This window comes from Chenopodium quinoa, unplaced genomic scaffold, assembly GCF_001683475.1.
Source record: "Chenopodium quinoa cultivar QQ74 unplaced genomic scaffold, ASM168347v1, whole genome shotgun sequence".
Classification (NCBI taxonomy): domain Eukaryota; kingdom Viridiplantae; phylum Streptophyta; class Magnoliopsida; order Caryophyllales; family Amaranthaceae; genus Chenopodium; species Chenopodium quinoa.
This window is the reverse complement of record NW_018744420.1, coordinates 1,079,596-1,098,541: the sequence shown is the minus strand read 5'-3', so window position 1 is coordinate 1,098,541 and position 18,946 is coordinate 1,079,596. Positions and strand designations below refer to the sequence as shown.

General features: G+C 35.6%; 3 protein-coding genes across 6 annotated transcripts; 2 read left to right on the top strand and 1 right to left on the bottom strand.

Moving 5' to 3' along the window:
- Positions 1-408: 408 nt before the first annotated feature.
- LOC110696911 lies at positions 409-1,692 on the top strand. The gene is made up of 6 exons (XM_021874238.1): positions 409-455; positions 537-696; positions 809-937; positions 1,018-1,161; positions 1,263-1,463; positions 1,579-1,692. Exons 1-6 carry the CDS (start codon positions 409-411, stop codon positions 1,690-1,692), a joined length of 795 nt encoding a protein of 264 aa, XP_021729930.1.
- Positions 1,693-2,484: 792 nt separating this feature from the next.
- On the bottom strand, positions 2,485-5,765 carry LOC110696946 (protein FAR1-RELATED SEQUENCE 5-like). 4 transcript variants are annotated; one of them, XR_002506434.1, is made up of 4 exons: positions 4,321-5,765; positions 3,028-4,193; positions 2,709-2,774; positions 2,485-2,617 (listed from the first exon to the last, which is right to left on the bottom strand). XR_002506434.1 is itself a non-coding variant. In XM_021874285.1 (2 exons), the coding sequence occupies exons 1-2, from the start codon at positions 5,487-5,489 to the stop codon at positions 3,653-3,655; spliced, it is 1,710 nt and encodes a 569-aa protein (XP_021729977.1). In that variant the 5' UTR covers positions 5,490-5,765; the 3' UTR covers positions 2,948-3,652. The 4 variants fall into 4 exon arrangements, 1 of the variants encoding a protein (XP_021729977.1); XR_002506435.1 differs by lacking the exons at positions 2,485-2,617; positions 2,709-2,774 and adding an exon at positions 2,924-2,941; XR_002506433.1 differs by lacking the exons at positions 2,485-2,617; positions 2,709-2,774 and having other exon boundaries at positions 2,948-3,117; positions 3,191-4,193.
- Positions 5,766-15,497: 9,732 nt separating this feature from the next.
- On the top strand, positions 15,498-18,067 carry LOC110696945 (nascent polypeptide-associated complex subunit alpha-like protein 1). The gene is made up of 4 exons (XM_021874284.1): positions 15,498-15,672; positions 16,684-16,768; positions 17,333-17,460; positions 17,545-18,067. Exons 1-4 carry the CDS (start codon positions 15,613-15,615, stop codon positions 17,875-17,877), a joined length of 606 nt encoding a protein of 201 aa, XP_021729976.1. The 5' UTR covers positions 15,498-15,612; the 3' UTR covers positions 17,878-18,067.
- The last annotated feature ends 879 nt before the right edge of the window (positions 18,068-18,946 follow it).

Genomic DNA, 18,946 nt, shown 5'->3' with positions numbered 1-18,946 from the left:
CAAAAAAGGATTCAAAAGAAATTGAAACAGAGAAGATTCAAATTTCCAAAAACACAACAGGACAAAGGTAAATGGTCTTTACATGTGTATAGATTTATAATGTTCATTATCAATATACTAAATGATCATTCATAATTCAATATTTATTCAGTGACAGAGAGAAGACTTTGGAAAGAAAAAAATCAAGAGAAGCTGAGAAGGCAAAAACTGAGATTGCAAAGGAAAAAGAGATAAGGTATTACCATTTGTTCTTTATATAAATTATTTGTTCATTATTAAAAAAATTCATATTTGTATTAATATATGGTCACATTAACTAGGCCACAAAGGGAAATCCCAAATGTTCCTCTTGCTTTCCGATCTCCATACATGGTCAAGTACAAGGATTTGTTCAAAGATGAAGAGACAATGAACAAACTTGTAACAGACTATGCTTATAGTGGAAAAGATCAAAGGTATACATCACTTACTTCATTAAAACTTTAACATTATGTTTGTTGTAAACACATAAAATTTAAAAAATTGATATTTTGCAGTGAGCTACTATACTATGATGGAGTGAATTCGATCAATAGGGAAGAGATGAAAACTCTTGAAGGGGATACATTAGTAGTTAACAATGTGATCGATTCATGGGCAGTACTTCTGAATCAAAAAAGGTCAAAGAACAAGTTATACTTTTCAACATTTCCACATGTAAGTCTTTATTGAAATTACACATGTATACATTGGTGTACTAAAATGATCAGTTCACTTATACTAGATGATCATTATGAATATTAAAATGATCCTTGTGCATTATTTGCAGCAAATTATGTATGCAAATACAGTGTGTCCTGAAGGATCATCAATGGAGCTTAGAATTGCATACTTCAAAGAAAGAATAACAAATGAATTGAGGTTATACAAAATCAAGAGTGCAGTTGGATATCAACAGGTATTAATGAACAATATGGAATTATAATATGTTCATTTACATTAATGTGTATATATAATAATATTGTGTACTATGTACAGATTTTTTTTCCAGTGGCCATATATGCACATTTCTATCTTCTATGCATTGATCATATCAATGAGACAATGCATATAATTGACAATAGGAAACTGCCAAAACATCAAACAATTGCAACAAAGTATGAAAACCAACCCCAATTGGTGGTAAGTATATTGTTTAATAGATATATAAATGATCAATTTGTTTATACAAAATGATCAATATTAATATGATCCTTTGAATTTTTTTTCTGTATATGTTGCAGTTAAAAGGATATGCAGAATATTTGAAAGGGTTGGGGTATGAAGATGCAGATTCTATTGAGAAATATAAGGTGGTTTTGCAAAAAATGAAGTGGAGGAGCAACGAAGATTACACCAACTGTGGAGTTTACATTATGAAACATATGGAAACTTTCACTGCTGATCCCAATGAAGAATGGGTTTGTGACCTAAAACCAAACAATGTAAGTAAATTTCAACAAAATAAAAAAATATACTTCATGATCACTTTATAATACATAATGATCATTTATATCCCATTAATGTTCATGTTTATAATAAATTATTTTCTTGGAACAGGTGAACCAAATCAGAAAGCTCAGAGTACAATACACTGCTGAACTAATGCTGAATGAAGGAAACAGGCAGTCACAAAACAATAGAAGAGCAGCAAGAAGATTTGCACAAGCTTAATACAATATGTTCATATATAGACATATATATAATCATACTTGCTTTCAGTATTTGTATGGACATAAGTTTTTGTTGTTGTTCAAGTAAAGACAAAATTTATTATCTTTTTAATATTTACAAATAGTAAAGTGTTACATTATAATTGCCAGTTTTAAATCATCTAATATAATTATTCCAATTTAATAATGGTTCTTACTATTTAAAATAGTATATGATCACTTCCAAAAGCAAAAATAATCATTTATAGAACATTTAAGAATAGTTTGAAAAAAAAAAGATTCAAATTACTTAATTAATCAAAATATAAAAAACTTAAAGCACTTGAATCTCTATAAAGTTGAGACAACTAAAAATGTTGATAGTTAAACACCAAAACATAATTGCATATTGATTTACTCTCTTATTTACCATTTGTAGCCAATCTCTTAGCCACACTAGTATCAAAAAACGCTAATAACCTATCATATTTGGTTGAAATCTGTGGAGAACCTCCTTGAGTACTTCTTGAAACAGTAGGAGATCCTTGAACATTCATTGAAACACTAGGAGAAAGTAGAACATTCCTTGAAACACTAGGAGAAACTTGCACATTCCTTGAATTTCCTTGAGTACTTCTTGGAACATTAGGAACATCATGCACATTTCTTGAAATACTAGAATCAACTTGAACATTCCGAAAACAGCCTTGAGTACTTCTTGGAACATTAGAAGGAGCTTGAACTTTCTTCGGAACACTAGAACGAACTTGAACATTTCTTGGAGCTTTTGGAGGATTTAAAACAATGCTAGAAACTTTAGAAGGAGCTTGAGCATTGATTTGAGCATGCACAACTGTGGGAAATTGTACATTTCTTGGTTTCTTTGGTGGCAATTAAGAACTTGTTGGAAAATTATCAACATCATGAGCAATTGCAGCTGTTTTACCCTGATGATCAAAATTAAAATAATTAATGATCAAAATTCAAAATTCATAATGACCTTATACAAAATTAAAAGGTAGATGATTAATATTTCACCTTAACAATAGAAGATATGTCTGGATCAACAGTAACGTTTGATTGCATAGAGCTATATCCATATTCCTATAATAAAATGAAAATTATAAAAACATTATAATCACAACTTAAACTACTAAAATGAACAACTACAATTACATACATAATCATTTACATAATACCTGTTCAAAGTCATTTGAAACACTATCATCTGAAGGGATATCTTCTACAATGGTAGTCTTTTTATTACAAACCTTGAAAAAAAATTAAAAGTAAAAATGTTTAATATTCTAAAGAATTTGATAAAAACAGATAAAAAAAAAAGAAAATAAGTTTTTACCTGAGCACTTGGATCTTCAATCACAATTAACTCATTAGGATCAGCCAAAGAATTAGCATAAGATATAGGACACCCATTCTCGTCCAATTCCTAAGGCAAAACAAAAATGTTCAATTCTTGAACATAAATGATCAATAACAAAAACATAAATGTGCATTATTACCTGAACTACTGCTTGACCTTTAGATCTTTTATAAGGAGTGTATACTGACTTTTTCTTCAACCACTGACCCCTGGCTTTGTTATAAGCCTTCTCTAAATTACTCTTAGGCCTATAATTCCTCTCTCCAATAGGTCTTGATTTTGCCGGATTCTTAACTTCATGATCAACAATTTCAATACCTTCAACCGGTTCATTAAAATCAATAGTACCAGTAACACTCTCAATCTTTTATTTTAAAAGATTGAAATAACATTCAACCTCTGCTCTAGCATTCAAAGAGTGTTGACAACTTGTTACCAACTTAACAAATTTCCTTAGTGTTTGTGTCCTCCAAACACTTGTAGATACTACATTGGTTTTCATTGTAGGTTCATCAAGGCCATGACTACACATAGCAGCCTTAGTCCACCTCTTACATATATAGCCATCTGGAATCTTATGAACACAATTCTTATGATAAATTCAAAGAGCATGACAACAAAGCAAACCCATTTCACTAAACAACATGCATGTACAACATATTGCATGTGTTTCTTTATTAAAAACAACCTCGTGCTTGATCATATCTTTCCCAGGTCTCCACAAATGATAATAATATTCAGGAAAATTCACACCAGCATCCTTATGATCACAAGCAGTACCCTTAATGAACTCTTCCTCAAAAAGCACATAAGCTTGAATAGTATACAATGATCTAGCATGAACAAGAATCCCAATGTATGCAAAGGCCAAATGACGATTACCTCTGATTGTATTATAATCTCTCCCTTTTTCTTTGCTTCTCCACTCTTGAACCACATCGAGAAACACTTGATAGAAATCACATAGACCTTGTGTCTTGTTAAGCCTTTGAGAAACTGATTTGTTAGTTGTCTCACTACGTTGAGATGAAAGCACACCTCCTGACCAAAATTTCTTTGAAAAAGCTGGACACCACATCTCTTTGATTTTATACAAATCATTCAACCAATCAACATTTGCACAGTCATATTTCAACAACATTCTGTAAATGAAACATGATCATTAAGCATAACAGTTATGATCATTATAAATAAACATTTATAAAAAAACTAAATGTTCATTTCTGTAAAAATTATTTAAGAAGCTAAACAAGTAAAAAGCAGAAGTACCTTTTCCAATAATGCTCAAATTCTGGTGGAGTTTCACAATACTTCAGTAAATAACCAAATAAATCAGTGAAACCATCCAAAGCTCTCAACGCCCCAATGTGTTTCTTAGAATTTTGTTCAATATGCCACACACATAATCTATGATGAACACCTTTGGGGAAAATATTTCTTATCCTAGCTGCAATTGCTTGAGCTTGATCAGTCATAATAGTAATAGGACTTCTCCTTCCCATAGAAGTTAGAAAAGTATTAAATAACCACTCAAATGATTCTGTTCTTTCATTAAGTATAAATCCCATGCCAAACATCACATTATTTGCATGATGATTCATACCCACAAATGGAGCACAAATCATACCATGTTTGTTAGTCCTATAAGTAGTATCAAAAACTAACAAATCACCAAAGTAATGATAATCTCTCATCATCCTTCCATCTCTCCAAAAGAAATTAACCAATGCACCATTTTCATCTTGTTCAAAATCATAATAGAAATCTGCTTCATCAATTTGTCTCTTAGCAAAAAAATTGATTAGTTGATTGCTGTCACCTCCCCCAAGTTTAGCTGTCTTTTCAACAGAAATAGCATTATAAGCATCAGGAGCTGTAAAACAAAGGTTAGGAGACCCTCCAACCTCCTTCTTCAAAGCTCTCAAAGAATCAGAAACTTTAACTCCACTCAATCTAAGTGTAGAAATGAAATTAATATGTTCCTTAGAAATATCCCTTTGAGACCTTATTAAATGTCTCTTGTCAACAGGAATCATTTCATGATTATGAACCATCTCATGTCTTGTACATGTATATACACCTGAACGGTCAATACTAAACTGCACAAAAGCTAAGCAACCAATCCTTATGTTAAGTCTCTCATACAACCTATTATTCCTGCACTTATCATCTTTAAAACCCTCATTTGTACAAACAAATCTTTTCATAGAGAATGAATCATCTCTTCGCCTCTTACTTTTTCCAATTCTAATTCCAAAGCCCTTTCTAAATGCATATTCATTAAACATTTCATAAGCCACATCTTCAGAAGGAAATTGTTTCCCATAAAATTCAGAACTAGCTGCTTCCTCAAATAAAATAGCATTCTTTTTTTCCACTGCAATATTAAAATGTAACAAATGAACACAAATAATAGCAATAATGTACAATAACCACATGTAAACTGTTAATGATCATTTATCATTACATAAATGAACATATATCAAAATGATAATAAAACATATAAATGAACATTTATGATTACATAGATAAATGTAAATTACAGTAATTACACCTATGTTAACGTAAATGTACATATAATATAACATACATGAGCATTAATTGAATGTCAAATTTTATAAAACTATAGACAATCATTAAAATGCAGAAAACTGGAAAAAACATCAATCGAATAACAACATTACAAAGAAAAACAATAAAATCACAACAATACATCACAAACTATAAATTAAAATAATCATAAATAAAAATGAAATCAAATATTATAATCGACCATAATTTTGATTTTAATTCATACAATAAGCAATAACAATTAGCTAAACAATAAAATCAAAAATTGTAATTGAGCATTATATAAACTATAGTTCATACAATTAGCAAAACTATGAAATCAAATATCAAAATCGAACTATTACACGCGAAAAACAGAGCATAATCAAAATCGAATGATTGAGGAAAAAATTACTCACATTGTTTCGAAAACGAGTCGACTAAACCAACTCCAGCTGAAAAAATAAAATCACAATCACGATCAAAAGCAATTAAGCTAGAATCACTGTCACGATCAAACACAATTGAGCTAGAAATTTCCATGGAAGAAGAGAGAGAAAAATTGGGGGAAAAATAAAAAATGCAGGAGAGAGAAAATGAAATAAGTAAAATATGAGATAAATAAAATGGAAATTAGGTTAAGAAAATCATTATATAGTTGCTTGAATAGAAAGTTAACAAAAATGAAAAAAGATGAAGAAAAAAAAATGGCAGAATGGTTCAATATAAAACGACGTAGTAGCATGGGGGTGTAGGAGAAGCTGGCTACCCTAGAGTCTAGGCAAAAATTTGTACTCCTCTCTATATGCTAAGTCAGCAAATGGATCAATCCAAGTGGCAAACCCATCTGGATTCCAAGGGCCCATGTCCCTTACTCAAGCTAAGGTATAAAAGTCCAATTTATCTCATTCATTACATTCATTCACATATAGCCTCAAGCAACCAAATCTCTTGCATAGTTATTCTCTCTACTTTTATACACTGTATTGACTTCGGCATCGGAGGGGCCTTCCTCGGCACACCCCCGAGGCCAGTTTACGTGTATTTTGCAGGAAATTCCCAATCCGGACATCTCTCGGATTGGGCCTCGTCTCCTCTCATACGAAAGGACTTTCCGAAGGTCCATTGTTTTCTAACCGAAACATTGGGTATTGACCATTGGCGACAATTGCTACGCTAAAATAGTTGGATCAAATTGCAATAAGTCATCTAGCAGTCGGTGTATTTAGCAGCAAGAGTATAGGTATCAAGAAATTAACGTCATATCGCAAGGCATAGCATTCAACGCATCGAGTTTTGACGGCAATACGAAACGAGTTAAATACCTAGGATTATTAATGAATTTGCTACAAAAGTGAATTTCCACGTTCGATGCTGCGAATTGATTCAAGAAGCAATATTTACTCCTAGTGGATGGAGTGCATAATTGTTGAGTTAATTGAAATAGAAAAGTGAAAGTTAGGTACTAATTACCTATTGTTGTTGATAATTTACTTGCTGCGGCAATTATCACCTCCTTGCCACGAGTCTCGAAGACGGTCAAAGTTTGGATGTCAGGGAAGAGGCCAAGCCGACTCAAAATACTACGAGCAAGTACAAAGAGTAATCATAAATGACTCCTACATGGATGACATGATCATGGATTATTTAGAAGGAGGAGCACACACATTAGTGGTTTACCTTTACGGCGGTTGATCCACGAAGAGCAACAAGGTTTAGTCAGATACGGCCTTGTTCGTCAAGTATGAGTCTGCCGTAACAGAGAAATAGGGTGGGGTTGAGTTCCTAATTTATAAGTTACGGTTGACAATTATCTTTTAGGAGATCAAAACCTAGTACAGCTAGGAGTCTAACCTTAGAGCTCAAGGAATCCCATAATTCAAACCCAATACCGAAAAAATAGTAAGTATTGGTGACTCCCAAGCTAAGCAAAAGAGTCGAGACCTTGTCACGCCAAACGGTTCAAATCGTGTATGTGACACAGTCTCGGGGGACAATATGTAGACACGGAAATTTTATGAGTGTCATTTGGGTTAAATCATGTTAATCATCCATTTTAATTATTTTTGGCCCACCCAAATAAATAATTCAAAATAGTCAAATACAATTCGGGTTATAAAATAAATCAAGTGGACCAGGTTAAAAGACTTCTAAGCCATTAAATGGGCTGAGCTCAAACCAACTAAGCCCACTCAGGCGGTTCTCACCTCCTATAAATATTCATTCCTCCATCAGTTGGAGGGATCCAGAAATCATTATTTTCAAGAGCTCATAAAACTCAAACGAAATTCTCCCTAAATAAGTCAACAAGCACATCAAATTCGTGCCAACTTGTTCAGATACATTCAAATATATTTGAACGAGATTAAGCTTCAGAAGCCCTCGTTCAGGTGTATACAAACAAAACCTTTGAATACAGGTCAACGTCATCAAACGTCACCCTGCATTCAAACTCAAGTCGACGTCATCAAACGTCATCCTACAGGTGTCACACACGCGGTGACACGTGTCATCGTTAAGCTGCAGAACAGAATCAGAGGACTTAGTTTATTATATTATAAACTGTTATACAGAAATTGTACCCAAATCAAATATTAATATAAATTCATTTGTTACTTTATTTCCCGTCTTTATTTATTTTGACTCGAAATTTGTGTAAACAAGTGTATTTGGATAAAGAAAGGGTAAGGAAAATAGTAGGGGAGGTAGAGAAGGGGAGAGAAGGGAAAGGGAGGGGAGAAAAGAATGATGAGTTTTCCTTCCAAATCTTGTTAAAAAGATCAATTTCTTACAATTTAATCTCTCTACTTCTCTTCCCTCTAATTCTCTTCCTTCCTTAATTTTTATTATCTAAATAAAAAAGATACTCCATCCCTCAATTTCACTTCCCTTCCTTTCCCTCCATCTCCTTACAATAATGTTACAACCTTGTCAAAGAGATCATAAGAATTAGGCAATTATCGATCACATTTTATATGTGCCCTAGCCTCCTAGTTAGATTATTGACGAATTGATTATTCTTGATTCCCTTTGAACCCCAAATGTCACACACATATATATTGAACTATAACTCTAGACTCATTCTATTTGAATTATACACTTCTTTATTGATTGTGTATTTATTTAATTATATAAGTCATTCATTATTCAGCCAAATGTTGGTAGTTGTTAGAAATTTAGTTAAACACATACATTCAACAAGCTTATCACAAAATCACCTTAGTGTGCATATGTCAGGTTGTACATGCCTGATATAAGGCTGTCCATTGCAAGGTATAGGACTTGAGTTCCACATCGGTCATATGAAGGGTTGATGTGGGATTTATATAGGTGTGGGGAATATTTCAAACATCAATTTTGAGCCCCACTATGATCATGCATTTAGGCATGGTGGCGTCCAAAGGGAAAGAAGCTAGAGATAAAAAGTTGCCAACAAGTTTTAGGAACTTGTAAACCGTTTACGAGTGTGAAGGTTACACCCCATTCACGATCACAGAGATTGCTAACTCCATAGTGGTCCGGAACCATGACTGGATATTCGGGGATGATGGTACGAATCCAACGTAAAAAAGATTGAACCTGCCCTAAATCGGCCTCTACTTAATTCTTATGATATTCATGTGCGCTTTCCGGTCAACATACATACAACAAGTTAGCCCTAAATCTGTTTAATCTATGTTGGTTGATTATTAATGCACAAATAAATATATTATTGGTGATCACTTGAATTAAAATCATATTAAACCTAAATCAAATTATTAATTATCTTATTAAGCGTGATTTCAAGTACAAATTCCCTTTAAACCTGTAAGAAGGGCGTGATCAAGCAATAACAATAAATAATAAACAATCAAGCAAGATATGATTAACACAACAATCATCATCATCATAATAAAGCAATATCTCAAAAATAATATTAGCAAGATCCTAGGCATGATACTAAACGGATTAATAACAAACCCTAGTATGTCACTAAATAAAGATCAAAGTTTTAGCCTAAACATGATACTAGAAAGCATAATATTAGAAGTATTAAAATAACACCCTAACATGATACTAGAAATCATAAAAGTATCCTAACATGGTACTAGGAATTAAAATAATATTCTAAGCACAATTTCTATATCAAAAGCAAGGAATAAAGATGGTAGATCTGCTCACTTTGATGCCTTGTATCTCTTTCTATCAAAACAATACACGCGTTAGTAACTTCAACAAAGATTAAATAAAAAAAATTAAATAAAAATTGAAATATAAATTTAGGACCAAACCCTCAGAAATATCAACCTTTCCCGCAGAGGTCGAAGACAACTACGAGAAGGGCTTGGAGCATTCAAGTCTCGCAAAGGTCGTATGGTGTGAGGGAGAAGCTTATAGCTTAGAGAGAGGGGTTAAGATGATGATTGTTGGTGAATGAAAACGAAGGAAAACGACCCTATTTATAGGGAAAAACAAGTAAAAAGATCCGAAAAAGAGTCAGAATTCGTCTCGGAGTAAAACTGATCGTATCGCAAAACGCCAGCTATATCACTGCACGATATTAGTATCGCGGTGCACTATAAGCATCGCCTAGCGATATGCGATATTTTTTGAAAGATATAATCCATACAGAATCCGACTTCTAATCAAATTGGGTCAATCGTATTTCCGTACGTATATATCCTAGTTTTATCAGTATTAAGCCTATTAAAAACAAGTGTTTTATCCGATGTAATAAATCATATCTTTTAAAAAACAGGATAAATTAGAGGATTTAGGAATGATGTTAAGGTTAATGGACCCTCCACATTGTCATTGGGTCCGTAAGTAAGGTTCGGTTTGGGCCTAGTTTAGTATTTTGGCCATAACTTTCTTGTTATAACTCGGATTTGGGCTTATAATATATCGTTGGAAAACTCTTTTCAACCGTCATCCAACTACACAATCATTGGAACTAGATTATGGACCAAAATAAATTGGTTTGGACGAATTTATAAATTAGACACGAAAAGGATTATTTTAAGGACACGAAATGAATTATTTTGGGTTTAAAGACACGAAATAAATGATTTTGGATTAAAACATTAAAAGAAAGGTTAGAAATATGGTCAAAGCTTAGTAAATTCACGAGACTCTTCAACTCTTCACCTAACTCGATAATCAAAGACGTGAAAGGTACTTCATCATTGGGTTTGATTTTTTGGGAGACACAATCAGGTGTCTACAATAGGACAATGGGCTCTCCTTCCCTTGAGCTAACTTTTGGGGATGACTCTCCTATTGTCCAGTATCACTGCCAAAACTGGGACACCTGGAACAACCACTGTCGCGCAATGCCAAATTTTAATAAATGTACGAGCATAGCCAATTGCCCACCGATGTACCTCTAGGGCCATGGTTGTCTTGTGCCGGGATAGACCAAATTTCAAGCCGTACCTAACATCGTTAACCTTTTTAAGAGTTTAAGGCAAAGAAAACATAACCTAACCCATTGTGTATGAACTATGGAGTAAATAACTTAGACTATGTTTAATTTACCTTCTTTTTACTAATCTAATATAAACTTATTTTTTTATAATTTGATTTAATTTGAACTTAAGTTTCTAATCTGATTTGAAATAAGTAAAAATAAGGTAAACTGAATATTAATAGCTTTGCTAAATTGAAACACAAAATAAAAAATAAGAAAATAAGTTTTAAAATAAATGTAGTGTCAAAAATGTAAATGACAAAGTTAGCTTAATTGGCAAACAATTTACCAATCTAGACGCGTGGCCAAACTATTTACAAAACTGAGCTTCTGACATAAAACGCTGCCTCGGTCAGCGTTTTACCTTTGGTTATTATTTTTTTTATAAAATTTCGTATTATGTGAAATACAAATTTAAAAAAAAAAAAATTGGAAATACAGTAAACGCTGACTCAGTCAGCGTTTTTCTTGTATCCATAACAGAGAAAAACGCTGACTGAGTCAGCGTTTTACACCTAAGCATAAAACGCTGCCTCAGTCAGCGTTTTATCTGCTACAGCAGGCCCCCAACAGCAGCCAGTGCAGCCCCCTTCCACATCCACCAACACCACCACCCTCCTCCACCACCCTCCTCCTCCACATCCACCACCACCATCACCCTCCTCCTCCACATCCACCACCACCACCACCACCCTCCTCCTCCACATCCACCACCACCCTCCTCCTCCATATCCACCACCCTCCTCCTCCAAATCTACCACATCCACCACCCTCCTCCTCCACATCCACCACCACCACCACCCTCCTCCTCCACATCCACCACCACCACCACCATCACCCTCCTCCTCCACATCCTCCAACACCTCCACCACCCTCCTCCTCCACATCCTCCAACACCTCCACCACCCTCCTCCTCCACATCCACCACCTCCACCACCCATCCTCCTCCACATCCACCACCTCCACATCCACAATTTATTTTGAACGAAATGAGTCAAACGTGGACAAATAAGGAATTTGAAATTCAAACAAGACACAAATTCATTCAAATAATTATTAAAATAATAATGTAATGTAAGTGTTATGTACAACAAACTAGAGAAGGTCATTACAACAAATAAATCAGATATTCTATCCTATTCTGACTCATCAATTTGGTGTAACGACTCTCTATCCTGTATGTCCACTCTCGGCCTTTGACGACGGCTGTAGTGACGGACCGTGGTAAATGGGTTCGGGCGTACTGGCAGAGTCAGCTGGCTAGAAGATGGGTCATCAGGATGACGTAGGGGCGCGGAACTGCGAATGTCGTACTCCTCTGCACCCGTGAATGACGAAGGATCACCCCCATAGCTACTCTGGCCAGCCTCGAACTGTGAGTGACTAGAGTGGCCGCCATGATTGTCCCGGGGGTGGACGAGATAGGCGTGACCATATCTCTGCAAGGTAGTCATGCCCATATCTCGCACCCGCTCGACCTGTGCTCTAGGCGGCTCAGGTATGCCTGGAAGGACGTCCGACAGTGCGTCAACCATCGCCGTCATATCCAACGCCTGCAGTAATTAAGGATGAGTTAGTTGAATGATATACAAATTTAAAATTGATAAAGATAAGTTAATCAAATACACTTACATATCCCCTGATCACGTCAAAGGATGGATGGTAATGTGCGGATGGCGGTGTGTAGTTGGGGTTGATGAAACGCCGTGTAATCCGCATGTACCACTCCATGTATGGATCGTATGGATCCATAACGCCGTGGATGGGGTCACCAGTGACGACGAACTCCAATCGTCGATGCCATAAGTCAATGTACTGGGCATGCTCCGTCCGCCAGCTCCTGTCGCTCTTTCCCCGACGGTCAATGCGGTGCAGCCGGGCACTAGTGTCACACTGCTGGGGACAGTCTGTCGTAGTCCAAACTGTCGCATGACTCGATCTGGTAGGTGACCCTCGACGACCTCAAAACAGATCAGGGGGACCCTACAACAACGGTTCCCGGGTTTGACTGTTTGAGTGCTTCCATGAAGTGCGGAAGTCGGCCATAAGAACTCTCCCAATCTCCAAATACTTCAGCTATGGCTTTCTCCCTAGCATACCATGCTCTTCAATAAGTAACGTCGAACTGAAAATGCTTGGATATGAGTTCCTGTATAAATTCAACTTTCAAGCATGGATCTTTCTGCACAAAAGACTTCACAAAATCGGAAATTAAGGATGAATCCAAGTGTGCATGGTCTGTAGATAACACTTCAGTGACACAGGTGTCCCGGTGCGGGCCTTTGTATGTGACTATGGTAAAGGTATCTGAGTGCTCACTTTTTTTGGTGCCTCGTAGCGACCAACCACAATTCTTCTTGCACCGCAGATGAAGGACCTTCTCATTCGAGGTCACTGTGGTGTAGAATTGGTTCCTTTGTATAGAATACTTCTTCACCATTTCCTGAAGCAGTTTCTTAGATTCAAAGAACATACCCTTCTCAAACTCCCCCCCGATCACAAATGTTGTATGACTACCTGATTCGGCCCAATATTGATCAACCTCATAATTCTCATTTACTTGACTTAACCAAGGAATAGGAGTTCTAACCATGGCCTCCCCACCTTCCATGTCTGTAGAATCAACATCCATGTTATCCAGAATTGGTTCCTCCTCTTCGCTCTCAGCCTCATCATTTGTTTCCCGGAGCGCATCATACATAGACAACTCGTTATTCACCATATGTTGTAGATTTTCAAGATGATTCACCAATTCGATGATGTATGATCATCATGCTGCGTAGGTGAATAACTTTGGAGTTGCATGGGAGAAGATATAACTGTGTTCGATGTCGAAGGCCCAGATTGGCCAAACATTGTCGTAGATGTTCCACCATATACAGGTGAAGCTATATGTGAACTCAACGGCATCTGGAACCGATCGTCATGAAGCAGTCTGCTGAAGGACCCCATCCCATATTCAGTTGATGGAATGTCTTGTGAGGGCATTCGGAAGGACTCTGTGTAACCGGAAAAATAGGTAGCTTGTTGATCTGGTCGAGTACTTTGTTGCGTACACGTAGACACTATTTCTACATATATCTCATGTGGATAACCCCTCATTAAAACAGCGCTCCTCAAAGCTTTCAAATGTCTATCGTTAGAACAAGGTAACACTTGAACCGCATTATTAGTCTCAAACCTCATTTGAATGTTAAGTTGTACATTCATTCGGTTTAAGCCAATAATGCTATGAACCTCGTTCATCAAATCGTTGAAAGTCATGTCTGGTCCAAGTGGCAATGGTTCCATATTTCCACCACTATACTGGACATTCGGTCCATCAGACACAAATTCACCCCCCCATCGGCATAACAAAGCTGTGTTTTGTGCAGCCATATTCTATACAACAACCAAAAACACATCTTAATTGCATGCAATCTCCACCAATTCGCACAATAACAACCAAGAAATTCACACTACAAACATAATTAACCATCATTGTTCCAATTCACATAACAACCAAAACAAAGTACACAACGAACATATTCACACTAACAACCAACGTATTCTACATAATATAATTTTCGTAATTAAACGACAATGTAGGCTATTTTATCAAATTAAAACAACAATTTCATCAACAATATCAACAATTTCATCAACATTTTCAACATTTTTACCAAACATTTCCACAATTTCATCATAAACTTTCTTACTAAACTAACATCAATTTAGGGCTTTTATACTAAACTATTATCAAATTACAACAAACTAACTTAGAATTATCAACATAATTATCAATTTACATCAAACTAACTTAGAATAATCAACAACATTATCAAATTAAAACAATGTACTATATAATTATCAAACTAACCTAGGTTTTAAAATTTTAAAAACAAATAAGTGAGAAGTACCAAAAATGTGATTATAAAGAAGAGGAGAGGCGCAGCGGCAGCAGGCAGTAGGCGGCGGCGACGATGGCAGGCAGCAGGCGGCGGCGGCGGCAGCGGCAGCGACGACGACGGCAGAGCTTTGAGGAAGAGTGAGTTTGAGTTTTTAGTTTTGAGGAAGAGTGAATGCGTTGCGTCTGCTTGGAAGAATATACCAGGCAAAACCGCTGACTGAGGCAGCGTGTTTCTAGTATTAATGAAACGCTGCCTCAATCAGCGTTTTAAGGCCTGTTATAGCCTAACACAAAAACGCTGACTGAGGCAGCGTTTTTGTGTATTTCAGTTTTTTTTATTTTTTATTTTGTATTTCACAAAATACATAATTCAAAACAAATTAAATAAATAAAAATGAGGAAAAACGCTGACCGAGACAGCGTTTTACCTCAGAAGCTCAGTTTCGTAAATAGTTTGACCACGCGTCTATATTCGTAAATAGTTTACTAATAAGGCTTAGTTTCGTAAAAAATTCGCCTAGCCGAGCCACGAGCCCACGAGTATAAAATTGTAGAAATGACCATCTGCCTCTCTGTCGACTCTATCTTTCATTTCATTTTTTCGGGGTTTTAGGGTTTTTGTGATTCCCCTTTCTTTCACTCTCTCTCCTCCTTTCACCGTTCTTCTACCGCCATGACTGCTCAAACTCAAGAAGAGCTTCTCGCTGCTCATCTCGAACAACAGAAAATCGATGTATATTCCTTTTTTATCTATCTTCTATCTCTATTTATATCTGTTCATATGTTTTTGAATCCGATTTATAATAATTTCATATCTGGGTTTAATTTGCTATTGTTTATTAATTAGGGCTAAATGTTTGTTAATTGTTTGGGATTTGTTCACTTACGTGATAGAATTTGTTTAATTTTTGTGGGTTTATGTTGTTTGCTTTATTTTAGTAATTAGGGTTAGTTGGATCTCATTTTTGTTCGCCATGATTTGGATTAATGGTTGTTTCAAGATTGAAGAAAGATGTAAGATTTTGCTTAATTGAAATATAGTGTCAAAGAAGAAATTTTTTTAAAAAAATCCCATTGATTCATTAATTTTTAGTATTTCATTCAGGATGTTGTGCCCCGATTTAGTTTTCGCACTTCAAATTATACCATCGACGTGACAATTAGTTTTGAATGGAGGGATTGTTATATTGAAATGTTTTGGTAAAAAAATATGGTTTATTGTTTTCTTTGTCGTACTATGGTGGCAGTGAGAGATAATGTTTAGTTTTCATTTGTGCTGTCATTTTATTCATTCTTAACCTCTGGAAGAGAGGCATTGGATTTGGAAATTATTCAATATGTGTGTTTGTTTAATTGTTATCTGCTTTGACTTTATATAAGGAGCCGGAAGTTTCAACCGTGTGTGAAGTGTCTTATAATTTTACTCGTGTTTTAACTTCAATGAATGGATGTGATAGAGTTTTGAAGGATTTCTTCAGTTATCGTGACTTGAAAGTTGTAGGTATGTATATGTATGTACTAATATGACAATGGGATATAAGATTTTAAAGAATGTTATTGGGTTTGGAAGTGCTTAGGTAATATTTGGGTTTTATTTATTTCTGTGCATGATGTTTTGGTTACTCGCCATTTTATTCAGTGGTAATTGATATCTGAATAATTTTTTTACCAAAGAATGCTGTTCGCTTATCCCTGGATAAGTCATTTTTCATTATTGATATATGGTGTGCTTTTGTTTTCGTAGCATGACGAACCTGTTGTTGAGGATGATGAGGACGATGATGATGAGGATGACGATGATGACAAGGATGATGATGATGAAGTAGAAGGTAAAGTCCGAGTATCTTCAGCTCAAGTTCAATAGTAGCATCTTATAGGCCTTTTAAGAATGGTCTGGTAGCTTCTTTAGTTCATTGATTATGTATGATGTAACTGATGGCGGATGCTTTTAAAAGTTAATTTGCGGCTTGCAGAGTATAGTGTGATACAGAAAAGCAAATGTGTGATGTCATTTCATGTTGTGTGATACGGAAATTTAAATGTGTGATGTCTTTCCATGTTGTTTGTAGCAATGTGATACAGAAATGGAAATTAAATCTTATCAAAAATCCTCTCTTGTAAATTAAATCTTATCAAAAATCCTCTCTTGTTTATGCTTGCTTTTAATTTTGCATAATGCAGTTTAATCGTATAAGTTGCTAGCATGATGTGCCCTCTGAACTGTTGCATGTAAATATAATTGTATGCAAGCTGTATTTGCATGAGTGTGATGTATTTGGTACTCTCTTTCTGTTTCCTTAGTTTATAGGTATATTCTCCATTTTCTACTTATCCATTTAAACATCTCTTTGCTTGTGTTCTCAATATTGATTGTGTACTGTAATTGTTTACAGGGGCACTTGATGCTAGCGGTAGGTCAAAGCAGAGCAGAAGTGAAAAGAAGAGTAGAAAAGCTATGTTGAAGTTGGGGATGAAGCCTATTACTGGTGTCAGCAGAGTCACTGTGAAGAAGAGCAAGAACGTTAGTCTCTTTGCCCTGATGTATCCATTTATAATTGTATTGAAGTCTTTTTTCTAATATGTGTATATCTGTTTGTTGAATCAGATTTTGTTCGTCATCTCAAAGCCTGATGTTTTCAAGAGCCCAACATCAGATACTTATGTTATCTTTGGTGAGGCGAAGATTGAAGATCTGAGCTCACAACTTCAAACCCAGGCAGCAGAGCAGTTCAAGTCCCCGGATATGAGCAATGTCATATCCAAGCCTGAATCCTCTGCAATGGCTCAGGATGATGAGGATGTTGATGAGTCCGGAGTGGAACCTAAGGACATTGAGTTGGTGATGACACAGGCTGGAGTCCCAAGGGGCAAGGCAGTCAAGGCACTCAAGGCTGCTGATGGTGATATTGTTTCTGCTATTATGGAACTGACCACCTGATAAGTTTGCATTCTCTTCTTTTTGTGTTTTTTGGTGCTTAGTTAGTCATTAGTGCTTCCTGAAGCATGGTCTTGAAATTTGAGGAATTTTCAGAGGCTGTTTGTTTACTTCCAGCTGTTGTACTGGTAAAACTTTGAGAATATCTTATATGTGATGAAGCAAAGCACTTGTTTGATTAGCGCATGGTTCATATATAGGTCTTTTAAAAGTCTGTCGTTTTCTTTGGTTTCTCAGTTAACCTCAGTTTTCAGTGAGTTAGGTTTTTCTTTTTGAAGTATGTGGTACCCTGGAATAGCTTAAAGGAGCGAATCGGCAATGACTCAGTCATATGGCCTTATATCCTTCGTTTATATCATGGACACAGTATGTAATGTCATGGACGCAGTATGTAATGAAGAAGCATATAGCCATTTGTGTGACTGTTGATGTCTATGGGGAGAGGGGGTCTGGTTGGTCTCCCCATACTTGCAATGGGTCCAATAGACCAATATCCTTTCCCATCCTCATTTTGGCAGGCTCAAACCTGAAACTATCCCTGCCCCAACACCCCCCCAACTTGGCTATCCACGCCCACCTACTCCCTGCTTGGACCCCTCTATAAAAGGACTGCATACTGCATGGTTCATACTATAATGAACGACAGTACTATATACTATAATAAATTACAATTACAAAGTAAATATGAAGTATAAAGATCACTTGAGCAATTGTTTTTCTTCGCTGAATTACTAGTTAAACCGTATTATTTTGAGTTGGTAATATTGGTATCGTCAACCTAAAACCAACAAAAAATGGTTAATTTGTTCGTGTTATCATGTTAATATATATATATATATATATATATATATATATATATATATATATATATATATATATATTAAAACTTAATGGGAAGACACGAGCCCACCACATGTCATCATGACTAGGCAGATGATGTGGTGTCATGTCATTTCTTGAGTAATTCTTAATTTCTTATAACCCTCAATTTAAGAGGATGTTTAAGGTGATTAATCACCATCATTATTCTCTTGATAAGTAACTCTCATAACCCCCATTTAAAAGGATGTTT